The sequence below is a fragment of the Mustelus asterias genome, chromosome 13 (genome assembly GCF_964213995.1).
Source record: "Mustelus asterias chromosome 13, sMusAst1.hap1.1, whole genome shotgun sequence".
Classification (NCBI taxonomy): domain Eukaryota; kingdom Metazoa; phylum Chordata; class Chondrichthyes; order Carcharhiniformes; family Triakidae; genus Mustelus; species Mustelus asterias.
In genome coordinates this window covers 11,032,043-11,052,211 of record NC_135813.1, presented here as the reverse complement: position 1 = coordinate 11,052,211, position 20,169 = coordinate 11,032,043, and the positions used below count along the sequence as shown (strand labels likewise).

General features: G+C 47.8%; 1 protein-coding gene across 1 annotated transcript in view; it reads left to right on the top strand.

Moving 5' to 3' along the window:
• LOC144503050 (hemicentin-1-like) overlaps nucleotides 1–20,169 on the top strand; it is a 390,871-nt gene that overhangs the window by 316,730 nt on the left and 53,972 nt on the right. Inside the window, exons 76-81 of the mRNA XM_078227553.1 lie at nucleotides 3,314–3,421; nucleotides 10,098–10,240; nucleotides 11,308–11,332; nucleotides 12,181–12,285; nucleotides 14,522–14,791; nucleotides 19,582–19,772. Of these exons, the coding sequence (XP_078083679.1) occupies nucleotides 3,314–3,421; nucleotides 10,098–10,240; nucleotides 11,308–11,332; nucleotides 12,181–12,285; nucleotides 14,522–14,791; nucleotides 19,582–19,772 (842 nt within the window). The remainder of the gene's footprint in view (nucleotides 1–3,313; nucleotides 3,422–10,097; nucleotides 10,241–11,307; nucleotides 11,333–12,180; nucleotides 12,286–14,521; nucleotides 14,792–19,581; nucleotides 19,773–20,169) is intronic.

The window sequence follows — 20,169 nt, the reverse complement described above, 5'->3', positions numbered from 1 at the left end:
CAACCCCAAGGATCAAACCTTCCTCACAGAAAGTGGACACTCATCAACCACTTCAGAATCACTCATAGAGCCATAGAGATATACAGCACGGAAACAGGCCCTTCGGCCCAACCCGTCGATGCCGACCGGTTTCCTAAACTCAACTGGTCCCATTTGCCTGCGTTTGGCCCATGTCCGTCTAAATCTTTCCTATCCATGTACCTGTCCAAATGTCATTTAAATGTTGTAATTGTACCCTCCTCTGCCACTTCCTCTGGCAGCTCATTCCATATACACGCCACCCTCTGTGTGAAAAGATTGTCCCCTCAGGTCCCTTTTAAACCTTATCCCACCTTAAACCTATGCCTCTAGTTTTGGACTCCCCTACCCTGGGGAAAAGACCTTGGCTATTCACCTTATCTATGCCTCTCATGATTTTATAAACCTCGGTAAGGCCACCCCTCATCCTCCTACGCTCCAGTCACGGTAGACGCTGCCAGCTTCTCCATTCTGGGCTTGGGTGGAGCGCCTAATCAGACCCTGGAGTTCAATCATTGACTTCTGCCCTCAGTTAAAATTCCCAGTTAGCCACGGTGGAAATCTTGGCCTGGGTATCTCACTTAGATAGTAATATTCAATTTGTTTTTATGGCGACTAGCGGACAAAAGAAGTTTGGAGAATCAGCCAAGATTCTCCACTCCCGATCCCAATCCCGTGTTCCAGAGCCGGATGGATGTCAACAAGATGATGTTGTGAGCAACTCCTCTCCACCCTACGGAGCGTTTTCCAATTCAACCCTCACCTGGATGTACCTTGGCTAGCTGCCAAATGGGCTCTTTGCAACACGTATCTTTCAGTTTAACTTTAAAGTTTATTTATTAGTGTCACAAGTAGGCTTACATTAACACTGCAATGATGTTACTGAGAAAATCCCCTAGTCGCCACACTCCAGCACCTGTTCGGGTACACCGAGGGAGAATTTAGCATGGCCAATACCCTAACCAGCATGTCTTTCGGACTGTGGGAGGAAACCGGAGCATCTGGAGGAATCCCACACAGACACGGGGAGAACGTGCAGACTCCGCACAGACAATGACCCAAGCCGGAATATGGGCCAAACGCAGGCAAATGGGACCAGTTGAGTTTAGGAAACCGGTCAACATGGACGGGTTGGGCCGAAGGGCCTGTTTCCGTGCTGTATATCTCTATGGCTCTATGAGTGATTCTGAAGTGGTTGATGAGGTGTCCACTTTCTGTGAGGAAGGTTTGATCCTTGGGGTTGTGCTGTGGGATCCCCTGTGGGGAACACGTTTTGTTTATGTGAGGCAGCAGTGCTAACCACTGTGCCATGCAGAGTCAGGGGAAGGTGGAGAATTGGCCAGTGATCCATGGACAAAATGGTCTTTATTGTAAGAGGACTGGGATACAAGAATAAAATGTGCAGTTTTTTGATTGGAGGACATCGGGAGTGCCGTGTGCCATTTTGGTCTCCACATTTAAGAAAGGATAAACTTGTTTCCGTGGCGGTACAGAGAAGGTTCGCTGAAACGTTCCCTGGAATGAAGGGGTTGCCCTATGATGAGAGGCTGCGTAAAATTGGAGTTATATTCTCTGGAGTTTAGAAGATTTGAGAATTGAAATCATTGAAACCTACAAGATCCTGAAGGGGCTTGATAGGACGGACACTGAGAGATTGTTCTCATTGGTCAAGGAAGTCTAAAATATGGGGGCACAGTCTCAGGATAGGGGGTTTATTGTTTCGGAGTGAGATCAGGAGAAATGACTTCACTCAAAGGATTGTGAATCTTTGTAGAGATTGAATACATTTAAGGCTGGAATAGACAGACTTTTGGTCTCTTGGGGAATGAAGTGATATGGGGAGCGAGCGTGTAAGAGGAATTTTCTGGGGTGTCCCTCTGGGGGGGATGGGGGGGGTCTTGTACTCAGGTGAACTCAACCAATACAGGGACCACGAAAGACAGCATGTAGTTAAAGAATGAATAGAAGTTTATTGCTAATGCAATCAGGAGAAAAGATAGTCAGCAAGCACCAGCTACCCTTTCTGACATAACAGTGCAAGTGTGAAATTGATATACTCTTCTGAACACTTCAATTTCCCACCCGCTTGCCACTCAAACTGGAGGGTCCAATTACAATATTACACATTATTTATTACTTTAGCCAATAGCGCTCTACGTATCAGTAGGATTAGGAGCCCATTAGTCCACTGCACCTGAAAGTTCTTCCCTTATTACTGGGAAACCTAACTACATAAATCCGGTAGATTCAAGGATATTGCTATCACTTGCAAAATTTAATTGGTAAGGGGAATCAATTCCCTAGCCTATGTCCAGTCCCATTGTCTGCATGAGAAACCGTCCCAACCTCGTTAACCAGGAATGTACATTCCAAAGCCCTGATTAACTTGCGGCTGCCTGACTCAAGCCAAGCTGATAAGGAGAACTGCTCTCTCGATACTCCGTTGTCTTAAGAGAATTTGGTCTGTCTACTACTGTCTATTTCCCATCATGCTGAGCAGTTAGATTGTCCATTGGCCAAGGTTTACAGAATACATTAAGAATATAGTTTAATTTCATAATACTCGGTTAATTTGTGGTTATACAGACAATACCTTTGCATATTTTATTTTCGGCACATGGTGAATCCTTATTCTATATATGAGGCACCTTGTAGTCTTTACCTGAATCTAGTCTACTTATTATAGAAATTTAAAATGAGGGGCTTTTATACTATTACCCTCTTCCAGGGCGGGACAATAAAATTGAAGCCCAAAATCAGCCCCGGTTGCATTGAATGGAGGAGCAGGCTTGATGGGCCGAATGGTCTACTCCTGCTTCTATTTATTGTGTTCTTGCAATTGGCACCTCGGGCAGAGGGGGTGACGGGAACTGATCTCTTGTGGAGTCAAAAACGGATCTGGCAGTGAGCCACAGTTCTCAATAGACTCCTGCTTCTCCTACCCCCCCACAGAAATGCCCTCTGAAATCTTACTGGTGGGGGTCACCAAGGGTCCTGTTGAGGGCAGTTAGTGAAGCCATTCATTTGTACTGGGAAGTTACAAACAGGTCTCCGATTTGCTGATGGAAGAAAGGTGTGTCAGCAGGCTTGAGGCCCGAAACAGGCCTCACCCAAAACTGTGTGAGGTGGATCTTGGGGGTAGGTGGTTTGGATAGGTGCTGCCTACTTTTCAACTGCCCGTTTCTCGAGGCAGGAACGGCGCAGCTCTGTGAGCGCTGACGATCTCTCTCGTGGGCTTTTCCCTCCAGTCTCTCAGGAATTGTCAGGAATTATTTCCAACTTTATGCATCCGCAGGAAATCTGGAAATCACCACGGCGACCCTGGGCCATGCTGGCAGCTATGTGTGTACAGCTCGCAACGATGTGGGGACCGCACGCAGACATATGATGCTCAAAGTGCAAGGTACAGGAACACCGAGATTTCCCTCCTTGCCTGACCTTTACACCTCGCTGGAAGATATTTAATCCTGATAAAAATTAATATTAATAATAATATTAATAATAATATTTAATATGAATTATTATTATTTAATATTAATATCAGCCGATTCCGTGATTAAAGGAGAAATGTCTTCACCTTTATTGTCAATGTGTGATCACCTAGTTCCCACTTATTGTTACATTTTCCACTTTTAGCCTTTGCTCGATCTCCCAGTTTCTGCTACATCTTTTTGCACCTTGAGAAATATTTTTGAGACCCTCACCCACTCCTTCATTCACCTGCTCCGCTCCTCCCAATTTTAAAATTTAAGGTTTATTTTTTAGTGTCGCAAGTAGGCTTACATTAACACCGCAATGAAGTTACTGTGAAAATCCTCTAGTCGCCACACTCCCTTGCCTGTTCGGGTACACTGAGGGAGAATTTAGCATGGCCAACCAGCCCGTCTATCGGACTATTGGAGGAAACCGGAGCACCTGGAGGAAACCCACGCAGACACGGGGAGAATGTGTAGACTCCACACAGACAGTGACCCAAGCCAGGAATTGAACCTGGGTCCCTGGCGCTGTGAGACAGCAGTGCTGGGTCAAGTGTTTTTAGAATCATAGATTCATAGAATATCTACAGTGCAGAAGAGGCCATTCGTCCCATCAAGTCTGTACCGACTCTCTGACTGAGAATCTTACTCAGGCCCTCTCCCCAATCTACCCTTGTAAAATCCACACATTTACCATGGCCAATCCGCCTATCGTGCACATAGAATCATAGAAACCCTACAGTGCAGAAAGAGGCCATTTGGCCCATCGAGTCTGCACCGACCACAATCCCACCCAAGCCCTACCCCCATATCCCTACATATTTACCCACTAATCCCTCTAACCTATGCATCTCAGAACACTAAGGGGCAATTTTAGCACGGCCAATCAACCTAACCCGCACATCTTTGGACTGTGGGAGGAAACCGGAGCACCTGGAGGAAAACCATGCAGACACGGGGAGAACGTGAAAAGTCCACACAGACAGTGACCCAAGCCGGGAATCGAACCCAGGACCCTGGAGCTGTGTAGCAGCAGTGCTAACCACTGTGCTACCGTGTCACCCAGGACGGGATTCCCGCTACCAAAACCGCTACCCCACCCGAGCCCCGCCGCGGGCTCAGGATCCGGGCCCGGGGACTGAAGCCACTGGTGGGACATTTGCTGCCGCTCCACATCTTGGGACTGTGGGAGGAAAGCAGAGCACCCAGAGGAAACCCACGTAGACATGGGGAGAATTTGATTTGATTTTGATTTGATTTGATTTGATTTATTATTGTCACATGTATTAACATACAGTGAAAAGTATTGTTTCTTGCACGCTATACAGACAAAGCATACCATTCACAGAGAAGGAAATGAGAGAGTGCAGAACGTAGTGTTACAGTCATAGCTAGGGTGTAGAGAAAGATCAACTTAATGGAAGGTAGGTCCATTCAAAAGTCTGACAGCAGCAGGGAAGAAGCTGTTCTTGAGTCGGTTGGTACGTGACCTCAGACTTTTGTATCTTTTTCCTGACGGAAGAAGGTGGAAGAGAGAATGACCGGGGTGCATGGGGACCTTAGTTATGCTGGCTGCTTTGCCGAGACAGCGGGAAGTGTAGACAGAATCAATGGATGGGAGGCTGGTTTGCATGATGGATTGGGCTACATTTGCGACCTTTTGTAGTTCCTTGCGGTCTTGGGCAGAGCAGGAGCCAGACCAAGCCATACCAGAAAGAATGCTTTCTAGGGGGAGGTGATGGCTGAGTGGTATTATCGCTAGACTAATAATCCAGAAACTCCAGCTAATGTTCTGGGGACCCAGGTTCGAATCCCGCTACGGCAGATGGTGGAATTTGAATTCAATAAATTAGTTCCTACTTACGACATTTGGACTTACACCAAGTTGCAAGTTGATTTTCTCAAAGGAACAATGGTACAAATGAGCGATTAGTTCCTGAATCAAAGCCAAAATCACTCATGGGGTGTCTGATGGTGTTAAATGCTCTCAATCCTCGCCCTGTCAAATCACTGAGGCGACTGTTGATACCTGCACACCTTAGCGTAAGTTCCTCGGTTAGTGTGAGGGATATAATGAAACCATTCGATCACAGTCAGTTACCCGTTTAACATTGAACTATGCGAGTCTGAGTGTATATTAAATAAAACATAAACATAGAAATGCATTAAAATCACAACGATTGCACCAAAATATTGAACAGAATCAAACACTTGTTTCCAACTTAATGAAGACATGTCCACTTGCCCACTCACAGATGGGTGGTGCAGAAAGTCAGTGCGCACATGTGAATGTGCTGGTGTGGAATCGTGGAGTCGAAGACTGCCTCTATAATACTTTTCTCTTGCTCTGCCTAGAATTTAATCAGGGTAAAATCCAACAGCTTTATTTGGAATCACGAGCTTTCGGAGCGCTGCTCTTGTCAGGGTCACTCACCTAATGAAGGAGCAGCGCTCCAAAAGCTCGTGATACCACATAAACCCATTGGACTTTAACCTGGTGTTGTGAGAGTTCTTACTGTGCCCACCCCAGTCCAACGCCGGCAACTCCACATCATGGATTTTAGTCACACACCCATTGGCTGCTATGTTCCAAATTCTGGAATTCCCTCCGAAAACCCCTCCTTCTCGCAGCCGCTCTCTCTCCTCCTTTAGAATGCTCCTCAGTCTACCCTTTTGAGCACCGGTGTGTGTGTGTGTGTGTGTGTGTGGCCCAGTGTTCGGTTTTATTCGATGACGCTCCAGTGAAATGTCATGGGCCGTTTTACCAAATTAAAGGTGCTACAGGAATGTAAGTTGTTGTTAATCTGGTAAAACATCGCAAGGCATCGTCGCAGGAGCCTGATCAAATAAAAATTTGATATTGAGCCATGCAAGGTGAGATGGGAAAGAGTGCACCAAAGCTCAGTTAATGAGGGAGCTTTTAAGGAACATCTCAATGGAGGAGAGAGAGAGAGAGGTGGAGAGGGCTAGGGAAGGAAACCCCAGAATTTACGGTCTGGAAACTGATGTTCTAAATCATAGAAACATAGAAACTAGAAGCAGGAGTAGGCCATTCGGCCCTTCGAGCCTGCTTCTCCATTTAGATTTCCAAAGATGTGCGAGTTAGGTGGATTGGTCATGCTACATTGCCCCTTAGTGTCAGTGGGGGGGGGGTGGGGGCGGGGGGGGGGGGGGGGGGGGGGGGGGGGGAGGCGGGGGCTAGCAGGGTAAATAGGTAGGGTTAAGGGTATAGGGGCCTGGCTGAGATTGTGGTCGTTGCAGGCTCGATGGGCTGAATGGCCTCCTTCTGCACTGTAGGGATTCTAAGACTTAATTAAAGCTTCTGTGTGGGTGCTGAGGGGATACCTGGGGCTTGCTTTTTAGGCCCTGCCAGGAATGGAAGCAGGCAGGTGAGAAATAGCACACTTGGCTTGCCCGCTGGTTGCCTTGCATCATCCTGCCACTGGGACTGTTTTTGAGGAGGCGGGATGGATGTGGCACTGTCTACCCACCCACCTGCGGCAGGTAGCAGCTGATCCACATAAATAAAGGCCATTGAAGACCTCTTAAAGGGGGCCAACTGTGATTTTCCATTAGGCCTTCAAGTTCTCACAGGTGGCGGAAGACTGTTAAAATGCCGGCGAGGGCCTCCCAGCAACCTATTGGGGAACCAGCACTTCAAGCAGGCTTAGAGGCCTCCCTACTGGCTTGGGCCAGATGTAGAAGCAAGCTGCCCTCTAGAGGGCTTCCTCTGAACATTGGGGTGGCATGGTGGCACAATGGTTAACATTGCTGCCTCACAGCGCCAGGGGCCCGGGTTCAATTCCGGCCTCGGGTCACTGTCTATGTGGAGTTTGCACGTTCTCCCCGTGACTGCATGGGTTTCCTCCGGGTGCTCCGGTTTCCTCCCACACTCCAAAGATGTGTGGGTTAGGTTGATTGGCCGTGCTAAATTGCCCCTAGTGCAAAGAGGTTTAGCAGGATAATTATGTGGGGTTACGGGAATAGGGCCTGGGTGGGATTGTGGTCGGCACAGACTTGATGGGCAGAATGGCCTCCCTCTGCACTGTAGGGATTCTATGACTTCCCCCATTACACTACCATTCCCCCCACCACCTCCTTACCTCCCCCCATCCCCCTGTTTCCCAAAGGGAAAGAAGCTTCCTGACCTCCATCCCCTATTGATGGCGGGATTCAGAAACGCTCAGGAAAACCCCTGCTCCCTCGTCTCCATTTGAATTCCTTTCCCCTCAGTTTTTCTCCCCTCGTACTCACTGCTCAGAAGGCCTGATCTGTGCGGAGCTGCGGTCCCTCTGGTGCCAGCACAGGTATCCTTTATAATCACAGCTCCATGATGTTTTTTCCAAGCGTAGCCATCGCTGTGAGATCGGGAACTTTAGCGCAACAAACTCCCTCAAACATCAATGTGAAAATAACCAGATTATCCAGAACTATTTAAAGTGTTGACTTTAGACTTGACGAAATTCCGATGCATTCCCGATTGGCCTCCCATCCCAGACTTCCACATTTCCTGCACTCAATAATGTTCAGGAGTGACAATCCCCAACCCCTGCCACTCTTCAGAGGAAAAACACTGAACATTCCTAAAATGACTTTGTAAAAGATATTCTTGTTTCTTGGACGCAGCATCTGTCACTCGGCATTAGAGACGGAGCAGTTAGCCAAGGCAGAAACATTGCCTTCCTGTCAGTTTTGCTCCTAGTGCACAAGAAACCAGAAGCGGAGAACTCCAGTGATCTTGGAGGGTTTGTAGGGCTGGTGGATGTAAGGGCGGCACGGTGGCACAGCGGTTAGCACCGCTGCCTAGCAGCGCCAGGGACCCGGGTTCATTCCCAGCCTCGGGTCACTGTCTGTGTGGAATTTGCACGTTCTCCCCGTATCTGCATGGATTTCCTCCGGGTACTCCGGTTTCCTCCTGTGGCCCAAAGATGTGCAGGTTAGGTGGATTGGCCATGCTAAAATTGCCCCTTAGTGCCCCACAATGTGTAGGTTAGGGGTATGAGTGGGGTAAATACATGAGGTTACGGGGAAAGGGTGGGGTGAGGGGGTGGACCTGGGTAGGATGCTCTGTTGGAGGGTTGGTGCAGACTCGATGGGCCAAATGACCTCCTCCTCCACTGTAGGGATTCTATGATTCTATCTGATAGGGATAAAATATGTGGGAGGAGATGCAGAGTAAAGGGTTAACATCAGAAGCATAGGATGCTGATGTATCGACGATATAACATCAGACTTGATGATCATGGGTGGCACGGAGGTTAGCACTCCAGGGACCTGGGTTCGATTCCCGGCTTGGGTCACTGTCTGTGTGGAAGTTGCACATTCTCCTCGTGTCTGCGTGGGTTTCCTCCGGGTGCTCCGGTTTCCTCCCACAGTCCAAAGATGTGCGGCTTAGGTTGATTGGCCATGCTAAAATTGCCCCTTAGTGTCCTAAGATGCTAGGTTAGAGGGATGAGTGGGTAAAATATGTAGGGATATGGGGGTAGGGCCTGGGTGGGATTGTGGTCGGTGCAGACTCAATGGGCCGAATGGCCTCTTTCTGTACTGTAGGGTTTCTATGATCTATGATTGAGTTAGAAAGATCTGGAAGGCGGAGAAGTTCCAGCCTCGTGTAGATGTCCCAAGCTGTACATCGAGGCTGTAAATAGAGAGTAGTGATTCTGACAGTCTGCAGTCTCGAGCAGCTTACTTTGGGAGAATAGACAAGCCCCAAAGAATGCCATCTAGACCCTAAACACAGGACGAAGCTTAGAGGGAGCTGTGAAGCCATGGAGGGATTTGACAGCCAGGATAAGAGTTTTAAAATTGCTGAACTGGATGCTGCTATAGGTTGACAGAGACAGGAGTCAAGGGTGGCTAGTGTGATGTAAGGTGCAGGCAGCAATGAGGGGTAGGGGTTGGGAGCGCAGACTGGAATGCAATGGACTTTCCGAATTCAAGTTGACACTTAAAATAGAATCCCTAAATGCAGAAGGAGGCCATTCAGAGGTCCCAATCTGTATATCATAGCCGTAAGGCTGGAGGCCCATCGAGTCGGCACCAACTCTCTGACAGAGGATCTCACCCAGGCCCTATTCCTGTAACTCCATATATTACCCCACCAATCCCCTAACCCACACATCTTGGAACACCAATGGGCAATTTAGCATGGCCAATCCACCCAACCTACACATCTTTGGACACCAATGGGCAATTTAGCATGGCCAATCCACCTAACCTGCCCATCTTTGGACAGTAAGGGGCAATTTAGCATGGCCAATCCACCTAACCTACACATCTTTGGAGTGTGAGAGGAAACCAACGCAGTCATGGGGAGAACATGCAGACTCCACGCAGTCACCCAGGGCAGGATTGAATCCGGGTCCCTGGTGCAGTGAGGCATTAGTGCTAAGGACTGTGCCACCGCGCCGCTCTCAAAACAGTCTAGTTAACATTTAAAAATCCAGATGATCATATTGCTGCCAGCGGGAGGTTGTTGTAGACACCATATAAGCAACTTTGAAAAGGATATCTTGAAATTGCCTCAGGTATTATATGAAAATGAGCTCCATCTTTCTTCTTGGCTTATCCAGTTTAATTGCAGCATTTCTGTTATCTTCCCAGAGCCTCCTGTTATCAAGCCCTTACCAACCACTTTGGAAACTGTGGTTAACAAAGGTGTTATCCTACACTGTGAGTCAACGGGCACGCCAAGACCCAGCATCACCTGGCAGAAGGAGGGCCTCACCATCTCAAACGCAGGTAAGGTGCCAGGGCATCACTGAGACATCAGACAACCTCCTAGCTAGAAATATCATACAAACATCCGAATTAGGAGCAAGCGTAGGCCACTCGGCCCCTCGAGCCTGCTCCATCAGTCAATGAGATCATGACTGGTCTGATTGTAACCTCAACCCCACATTGCTGTCTATCTATAACCTTCCCCCCCCCTTTGTTCATTAAGAATCTACCTCGCTCCACCTTAGAAATTCAAAGACTCTGCTTCCACTGCCTTTTGAGAAACCGAGTTCCATAGACTCATGACCCTCTGAGAAAAAAAATTTCTCCCCATCTCCGTCTTAAATGAAAAATATCTGGAATTAAGAATCTACTGATGACCATGAAACCATTGTCGATTCTTGGGAAATCCCATCTGGTTCACTAAACCAAGGGGCAATTTAGCATGGCCAATCCACCTAACCTGCCATCTTGAGACACTAAGGGGCAATTTAGCACGGCCAATCCACCTAACCTGAACATCTTGGGACTGTGGGAGGAAACACACATAGACATGGGGAGAACATAGGGGGAAGTGATGGCCAAGTGGTATTATCGCTAGATTATTAATCTAGAAACTCAGCTAATGTTCTGGGACCCAGGTTCGAATCCCACCACGGCAGATGGTGGAATTTGAATTCAATAAAAAATATCTGGAATTAAGAATCTACTGATGACCATGAAACCATTGTCGATTGTCGGAAAAACCCATCTGGTTCACTAATGTCCTTTAGGGAAAGAAATCTGCCTTCCTTACCTGGTCTGGCCTACATGTGACTCTGGAGCCACAGCAATGTGGTTGACTCTCAACTGCCCTCGGGCAACTAGGGATGGGCAATAAATGCTGACCAACCAGCGACGCCTGTGTCCCACAAATGAATAAAAAAAAGGGCAGCCCCTTATTTTTAAACAGTGAACCCCTCGTTCTAGACTCTCCCACAAGAGGAAACATCCTCTCCACACCCACCCTGTCAAAACCCCTCAGGATTGCAAAGGTTTTGATCCAGTCACCTTGTACTCCTCTAAACTCCAATGGATGCAAATCTAACCTCCGAAGACAACCCGCGCTGCTCCTGGTGTTAGTCGAGTAAACCTTCTCTGACCTGCGTCTGATTAATTTTTAATGGAGATGGAGTGAAGAATGGTGTTAGCCTTGCCACGGCTGGAACTTTCTCTTACACCAGTGGATTGGTGAGGCCAGACCCCTTCAGTGTAAAATTTCGCATTGCAGTGACTCGACTGACTTGGGGTGGCACGTGGCACAGTGGTTAGCTCTGCTACCTCACAACGCCAGGAACCCAGGTTCGATTCCCGACTTAGGTCACTACCTACGTGGAGTTTGCACGTTCTCCCCGTGTCTGCGTGGGTTTCCTCCGGGTGTTCCAGTTTCCTCCCACAGTCCAAAGATGTGCGGGTTTGGTGGATTGACCATGCTAAAATTGCCCCATAGTGTCAGGGGGGCTAGCTAGGGTAAATGCATGGGATTATGGGGATAGGGCCTGGGTGGGATTGTGGTCGGTGCAGACTCGATGGGCCAAATGGCCTCCTTCTGCACTGTAGAGATTCTATGAAGCTGTGAATGGGAACAGATGGCAGTGGTGGAGAGTGTCAAGTCTTGGCACAGGGATAGAGCTTTGCATTCTGAATATCGCTTGACAGTGAACCATTGCACGGATCAAAAACATGTCTTTTCAATGCGCTCAGCTACTACATAATGAGTACTGGGGAAAATAGAGCCGTATTCCACTGGAAAGGAATTCTAATATTAGGAGTGGTGTCAGTTGATATTGTGCTATCGAGGAATGGCTGTTTTGTGAACAGGGATGAATCCTCCTCATTATACCGACTGGTTTGCTGGTCTCCTGCCGCTGTGTGTGCTTTGACTGATCCTTTGTTTCTGCCTCAGGGTTTTACTTGTTGGCGAATGGAGGGCTGGAGATTGCCAGAGCCACAGAGGAGGACTCTGGAATTTATATGTGTATTTCTCAGAATGCAGCCGGCACAGCTCTGGGCAAGACAAGGCTGGTCGTCCAAGGTAGGGATGTAAAGGGGATCAATGCTTTCCAGTTGTTATGAAGGGGAGGGCGATCTCCTCTCAGAGAACTAACACTCAACCACTCAAAGAGAAGCACCTCCTTTTCATAATCTATTAAAGAGTGTGTGAGAAATGGTACGATCTGCGGCAACTTTGATTGGTTAACTCAAAAAACTACCTGAGACTCTTTGAAAGAAACAATTAACACTTTATTTATCTGACTAACAGTAAACAGGTTAACTAAACTATTAACAAATAAAACACGATTCTAATGGAATGCTGTTTAGATAATTACAATTCCCACTTATTAACAAACAAAAGAAAATAGAATTTATACAGTCACTCTCAAATGTTAATCAGGTTTGCAGTCTTCCCGAATCTTCTTTCTTCTTTGCTTCTGTTCTTGTGTCCTTCTGAGGTGAAATGAGATTTTCTCTTAACACATACATGTGGCTGTTACACTGGCAGAAAGTTGTCTCTCTCTAGCTGAAAGCTGTGGCAGTGACTGTCCTTCTTCTAAAGTGAAGTAAAGTTTATTTATTAGTGTCACAAGCAAGGCTTACATTAACACTGCGATGAAGTTACTGTGAAATTCCCCTAGTCGCCACACTCCGGCGCCTGTTTGGATCAATGCACCTTAACCAGCGCGTCTTTCAGAATGTGGGAGGAAACCGGAGCACCCGGAGGAAACCCACGCAGACACGGGGAGAACGTGCAAACTCCGCAAAGACAGTGACCCGAGGCCGGAATTGAACCCGGGTCCCTGGCGCTGTGAGGCAGCAGTGCTAACCACTGTGCCACCGTGCCACCCCAGTTTTCTGGAGCTGGGAGTGGTTTTATACCCTCTGTGACATATGAAAAACCGACAATAGGATTGGTTTACAGGTTATCAAAGCCTCGCATTCAAATTTGATAGGCTGCTGTTATTCAAATGTCCATTTTAAATTGATTGGTTAAAATTCAAAAACATGGTCTGTTCAAATGCTGAAGCCTGTTACCAAAGCAACCCTGTTGTTTTTGCCCTGATACATTTTTTTCAGACTGTGTACTGGATTTTTGCCCCTGCAGCTCTTTTGTCCAAAAAAACAAAACCACTTTTTAAACAGACAATTTTACAGCTCTCAGCATTTTACCAGTATTCCTAAATTTACAAACACTAACTTCACAACACAGTGAAGGATGTTAAGCTCATTGGTTTAACCGCACTGTAGTAATGAAAGTGGTCATGTGCCTATTTGGGCGGCACGGTAGCACAGTGGTTAGCACTGCTGCTTCACAGCTCCAGGGTCCCGGGTTCGATTCCCGGCTTGGGTCACTGTCTGTGTGGAGTTTGCACATTCTCCTCGTGTCTGCGTGGGTTTCCTCCGGGTGCTCCGGTTTCCTCCCACAGTCCAAAGATGTGCGGGTTAGGTTGATTGGCCAGGTTAAAAATTGCCCCTTAGGGTTCTGAGATGCGTAGGTTAGCGGGATTAGCGGATAAATATGCGGGGTAGGGCCTGGGTGGGATTGTGGTCGGTGCAGACTCGATGGGCCGAATGGCCTCCTTCTGCACTGTAGGGTTTCTATGATTTCTATGATTTACATGGGCCTATGTGATTGCCTGAGTGAGTTGTCTAAATGAAGGAAAATATTCGAAACTTCCTAAAATATTTTGTAACTTTCATATTGTTTCATCTGATAATCTTTTCAAGAGATTGGCATCAACAACAGGCAAACCATCAGACAGCTGGGCATTGGGTACTATCTGATCTAAGACACAGACTGACTCCCAGACAGTCAGGGGTCAGACACAGACTGACTCCCAGACGGCTAGAGATCAGATAAAGACTGACTCCCGGACAGCCAAGGGTCAGACACAGACTGACGATAGATAGCCAGGGATCATAGACTGCCTGATTTTATATATGCGGTAACCTGCACGAGGTTTAAGGGGAATCACTAATTGATCTCCCTGTGGGTCTGGCTGAGTATGAGTTCCCCTGGTAACAGGCAGTGGCCTCAGCTGGAGCTCATTACCTGAGCCTTTTGCAAGGCAGGCCCAGGACTGGGCCTGCTGAATGGTAGCCCAAGGTAGAGACTAGTGTGTCTACACCATGCTAGTGGTTTTATTTTGCACTCTGTAATAAACTATATTCCTTTCCAGTCGGGTTTCTTGAATTATTACAATGTATAAAAAAAGGTCATCTACTCCCTGTATCATGAATGAGGAAATGCGCTTTCTCTCTCTTTCGCTCAGTTCCACCGGTGATCAAAGCTCACAATAGGGAATATAAAGCCACCGTTGACCACTCTGCGACGTTACCCTGCGAGGCAGGAGGCCGCCCTACACCAGAGGTGACGTGGGTAAAAGATGGCCGCACCATTGTTGATCAACTACGCCTGCAAACGTTTGTGAATGGGTCCCTGCACATCCCGCAGCTCCGGCTTACTGATGCAGGATGGTACACGTGTATTGCCAGGAACAAAGTTGGCGTGGTGAGCACAGACACGATTCTTGTGGTGCAGGGTAAGTGTGGCATCATCACTCATACAACTTACATTTATATAGCGCCTTTAATGTAGCAAAGGATGCTTCACAGGATTGATTATTAAACAGAATTGGACACCGGGCTGATGCTATCTAGTGGCTTGTGCCGTCTGATGCTGATGTGAAGAGGCCTTTATTCTATGTCTATTTATTAATGTCACAAATAGACATACACTCACACTGCAATGAAGTTACTGTGAAAATCCCCTAGTCGCCACGCTCCGGTGCCTGTTCGGGTACACGGAGGGAGAATTTAGCATGGCCAATGCACCTAACCAGCACGTCTTTCGGAATGTGGGAGGAAACCGGAACACCCAGAGGAAACCCACGCAGACACGGGGAGAACGTGCAGACTCCGCACAGACAGTGACCCAAGCCGGGAATCGAACCCGGGTCCCTGGCACTGTGAGGCAGCAGTGCTAACCACTGTGCCACCGTGCTGCCAGGAGTGGAAACATGTAACATATTCATCAGTATCCGGAAAGAGAAAGAACTTGCATTGAAAAAGCATCTCGCCCAAAGTGCTTCAGAGCCAATCTGTAATGTGGCCTAGTCGTCACTTTGTAACGTCAGCAACACTGCAGCCATTTTCGTACAGCACAATCCCACAAACAGTAACGTGCTGACGACTGCTGCTCTGATCCTCGTAATCTTGGTTGAAGGATAAATGGCGACCAGGACATCACGGAGATGTTCCTTGCTCTTCTTGAGATCGTGCATCTTTTGCATATACCTTGGAGACTCTTAGGTTAACGTCTTATCCGAAAGTCAGCACCTCCAGCAGTGTTGCACTCCCTCAGTAACGCACTGGAGCGTCAGCCTCTGAAGTGAAACTTGAACCCGCAAACTTCTGACTGAGACGCGAGAGTGTTACGCACTGAGTCACAACTGACACCACCTGAAATGTTAGTCATAATTCCCAGGGCTCTGTTGCCAAGGAGCAGCGTCACTATGGAGATAGCATGGTCTGATTATCTGATACACATTTATTACTGGTTAGATTCTGTGCCAGACAATGTCTGATAAAGCACAAAAACACAAAAGAGATAGAAGTAGGAATAGTCCATTTAGTCCATCGAGCCTGCTCCATCATTAGTACGACCATGGCTGATCTTGGCTTCATATCCACATGTCCATCCATTCCCCATAACCCTTAATTCCCCAAGAGACCAAAAATCTATCTATCCCAGCCTTAAGTATAGTCAACAATTTATGGAGCATCCACAACACTCTGGGGTAGAAAATTCCAAAGATTCACAACCCTCTGAGTGAAGAAGTCTCTCCACATCTCAGTCCTAAATGATTGACTCCTTATCCTGATACTGTGCCCCAATGTATCAGAGTCCTTGACCAGGGAAACAATCTCTCACTGTCTATCCTGTCAAAGCCCCTTCAGGATTTTCTATGTTTCAGTGAGGTCAGGAAGATGGAACTGAGGGCATGGTTGCTAAATCTGCGGATGGTACAAAGATATGTAGAGGGACAGGTAGCGATGAGGAAGCGGGGAGGATGCAGAATGACTTGGACAGGTTAGGAGAGTGGGCAAAGAAGTGGCAGATGGAATACAATGTTGGAAAGTGTGAGGTTATGCACTTTGATAGGAAGAATAGGAGCGTAGGCTATTTTTTATATGGGGAAAGGCTTCGGAAATCTGAAGCACAAAGGGACTTAGGAGTCTGGGTTCAGAACTCTCTTAAGGTTAACATGCAGGTTCAGTTGGCAGTTAGGAAGGCAAATTCAATGTTGGCATGCATTTCTAGAGGGCTAGAATACAAGAGCAGGGATGTACTGCTGAGGCTGTATAAAGCTCTGGTCAGACCCCATTTGGAATATTGTCAGCAGTTTTGGGCCCCAGAAGGAAGGATGTGCTGGCCTTGGAAAGGGTCCAGAGGAGGTTCACAAGAATGATCCCAGGAATGAAGGGTTTTCATATGAGGAGCAATTGAGGAGTCTGGGTCTATACTCGATGGAGCTTAGAAGAATGAGGGGGGGAATCTAATTGAAACTTACGGAATACTGAGAGGCCTGGATAGAGTAGACGTGGAGAGGATGTTTCCACTGGTGGGAGAGACTAGAACTCGAGGGCACACCTCAGAGTGAAGGGACGCTCCTTTAAAACTGAGATGAGAAGGAATTTCTTCAGCCAGAGGGTGGTGAATCTGTGGAACACATTGCCACAGAAGCCAGGTCATTGAGTGTCTTTAAGACAGAGATAGATAAGTTCTTGATCAATAAGGGGATAAAGGGTTATGGGGAGAAGGCAGGAGAATGGAGATGAGAATCATATCAGCCAAATTTGAATGGCGGAGCAGACTCGATGGGCCGAATGGCCTAATTCTGCTTCTATATCTTCTCGTCTTAAGAAGATCACCTCTCATTCTTCTAAACTCCAGAGAATAAATGCCTAATTTTCTCAGCCTCTCATGATAGGACAACACTCTGGACCCAGGGATCAATTTACCAGCAAACATTTGGTACAGGAGCAGAAGTAGGCCATTCGGCCCCACGAGCCTGCTGCACCATTTAATGAGATCATAGCTGATCATTTTGTGTTGAGTTCCACATTCCCATCTACCTCAATGACCTTTGACTCCCTCGTCCAACAAGAATCTATCTATCTCCGCCTTAAAAATATTCAATGATCCCGTCTCAACCACCTTCTGAGGCAGAGAGTTCCAAAGTCACACAACCCTCAGAGAGAAAGGAATTCTCCTCATTTCTGTCCTATAAGGGGTGCTCCGTTATTTTAAAACAGTGTCCTCTTAATTCTAGACTCACCCACAAGAGGAAATATCCCTTCCACATCCGCCTTGTTGAGAATGTTCAGGATCTTGGATACTTCAATCAAATCACAATCATTCATAGAATCCAGAGAATCCCTACAATGTAGGAAGAAGCTATTTAGCCCATCAAGTCTGCACTGATCCTCCGAAAGAGCATGCCACCCAGGTCCTACCCCTCCACCCTTTTGCCATAACCCCGAACTTTTCCCATGGCCAATCCACCCATCCTACACATCTTTGGAGTGTGGGAGGCAACTGGAGCACCTGGAGGAAACCTACACAGACACGGGGAGAAAGTGTAAACTCCACACAGACAGTGACCCAAACGGGGAGGCGATGGACTAGTGGTATTATCGCTGGACTATTAATCCAGAAACTCAACCAATGTTCTGGGGACCCGGGTTCGAATCCCGCCACAGCAGATGGTGGAATTTGAATTCAATAAAAGATATCTGGAATTAAGAATTTACTTGGCGGAAAAACCCATCTGGTTCACTAATTTCCTTTAGGGAAGGAAATCTGCTGTCGTTACCTGGTCTGGCCTACATGTTACTTCAGAGCCGCAGCAATGTGGTTGACTCTCAACTGCCCTTGGGCGACGAGGGATGGGCAATAAATGCTGGCCAGCCAGCCAGCAACGCCCATGTCCCACAAATGAGTAAAAACAGACAGTCACCCAAGGCTGGAATTGAACCCGGGTCCCTGGCACTGTGAGACAGCGATGCTAACCACAGTGCCACCATTGCCGCTCAGTAGAAACAAGCTCAGTCTGTCCAACCTTTGCATAGTGAACCTCCGTTGTACTGCCTCCAACACAAGTGTATGCTTCCTTTAATATGGAGACCAAAACTGCACACAGTATTCCAGGTGTTCACAGAGACTTCCAGACCAGCCGTAGCATTGCACTCCCTTCCCATCTTCTCTCCTGTGATTCACCGACCTGTTCCTATGTGGATCTGAGTCAGTGAATTGAGGATCAAGTCTCCCGCTCCCCTCCTGCTGGGAAACCCTCCACTCAGCCCCTGTGAAGCAGTGAATGGATAACAAGTCCTCAGGTGGCGTTGCCACCTTCCTGCCCCCCCAGCCTCTGTTGGTATTTCTGCACAGTACTGAGGGAGTGCCACATTGTCAGAGGACACCCTGGCTGCCTGTTTAGCTGGATCAAAAAATCCTTTGAAGCTATTTGAAGAAGAGCAAGGAATTCTGTCTATGTTGTTGCCAACATTCATCCCTCAGCCAACACCACCAGGCCAAAAAAAACCCCTGACCATTATCTGTGGGATCTTGCTGTGTAGAAAGTGGATGACACATTTGGCTCCCTAACAGCAGTCACTCCATTTCAGAACTTGCGATTTACATAGAAACATGGGGAGGCGATGACCTAGTGGTATTATCGCTAGACTATTAATCCGTTAACTCAGCTAATGTTCTGGGGACTTGGGTTCGAATCCCGCCACGGCAGATGGTGGAATTTGAATTCAATAAAACATATCTGGAATTAAGAATCTACTGATGACCGTGAAACCATTGTCAATTGTCAGAAAAACCCATCTGGTTCACCAATGTCCTTTTAGAGAAGGAAATCCGCCACCCTACCTGGTCTGGCCTACACGTGACTCCAGAGCAATGTGGTTGACTCTCACTGCTTCACAGGGGCTGAGTGGAGACCTGATAATTTCCCAGCAGGATGGGAGCGGGAGACTTGATCACTGACTTAGATCCACTTAGGAACAGGTCAGTGAATCATAGGAGAGAATATGGGTAACTAGGGATGGGCAATAAAACCTGGCCAGCCAGCGACGCCCATGTCCCATGAACGAATAAAAAAGAAAATAGAAGCAGGAATAGGCCATTCTGCCCTTCCAGCCTTTCCAGAATTGCGAGTGACATCTTCAAAGGGCCAGGGGAGGCACAGTGGTAAAAGGGTTTCCCCGGATACGAGGGAGCCAGTCAGATTCTGTTTCACAATCTTTGCTTTTGCCGCAGTTCCACCGTCGATCTCGATTGGTCAGTCGGAGTTTTCGGTGCTGGAGGATTCGCAGGCCCTCTTGTCGTGTGCCACTCAGGGGTTGCCGGTACCCATGGTCTACTGGGAAAAGGACAGCGTCGCAGTGCCAGACATACCAGGAAAATTCACTGCGCTGCAGTCCGGGGAACTGATTGTGGAAAACACGACGGTAAGTAACTGTTCAGCGCCGGCTTGGACCTGTTTGTGAAAAGGTGCGTCAAGCATGTTCCTATAGTCACCTCTTTTCTGGTCACCTGTCTTCTCCTGGCTTGTGCTGGGATATAGTCCCGTGGGCGTGGGCGATCCTTTCTGTAAGAACTAACCCTTCTTGGGTGACCCTCCGTGGCACTTTTATACGACCGTCACTCCTCTGAGACCAGCCAGTAAACTGAAGGTCAAAATCTGCCCCTTCCTGTCGGGCGGGGCTGGGGGGGGGGGGGGGGGGGGGGGGGGCGGGGATGGGATGGGGGGGAGAGAGAGAGGAGGCCCAGTTGACCCTGATGGTGCATTGTCCAACATTTCCAAACTGATAAATCATAGAATCCTTACAGTGCAGAAGGAGGCCA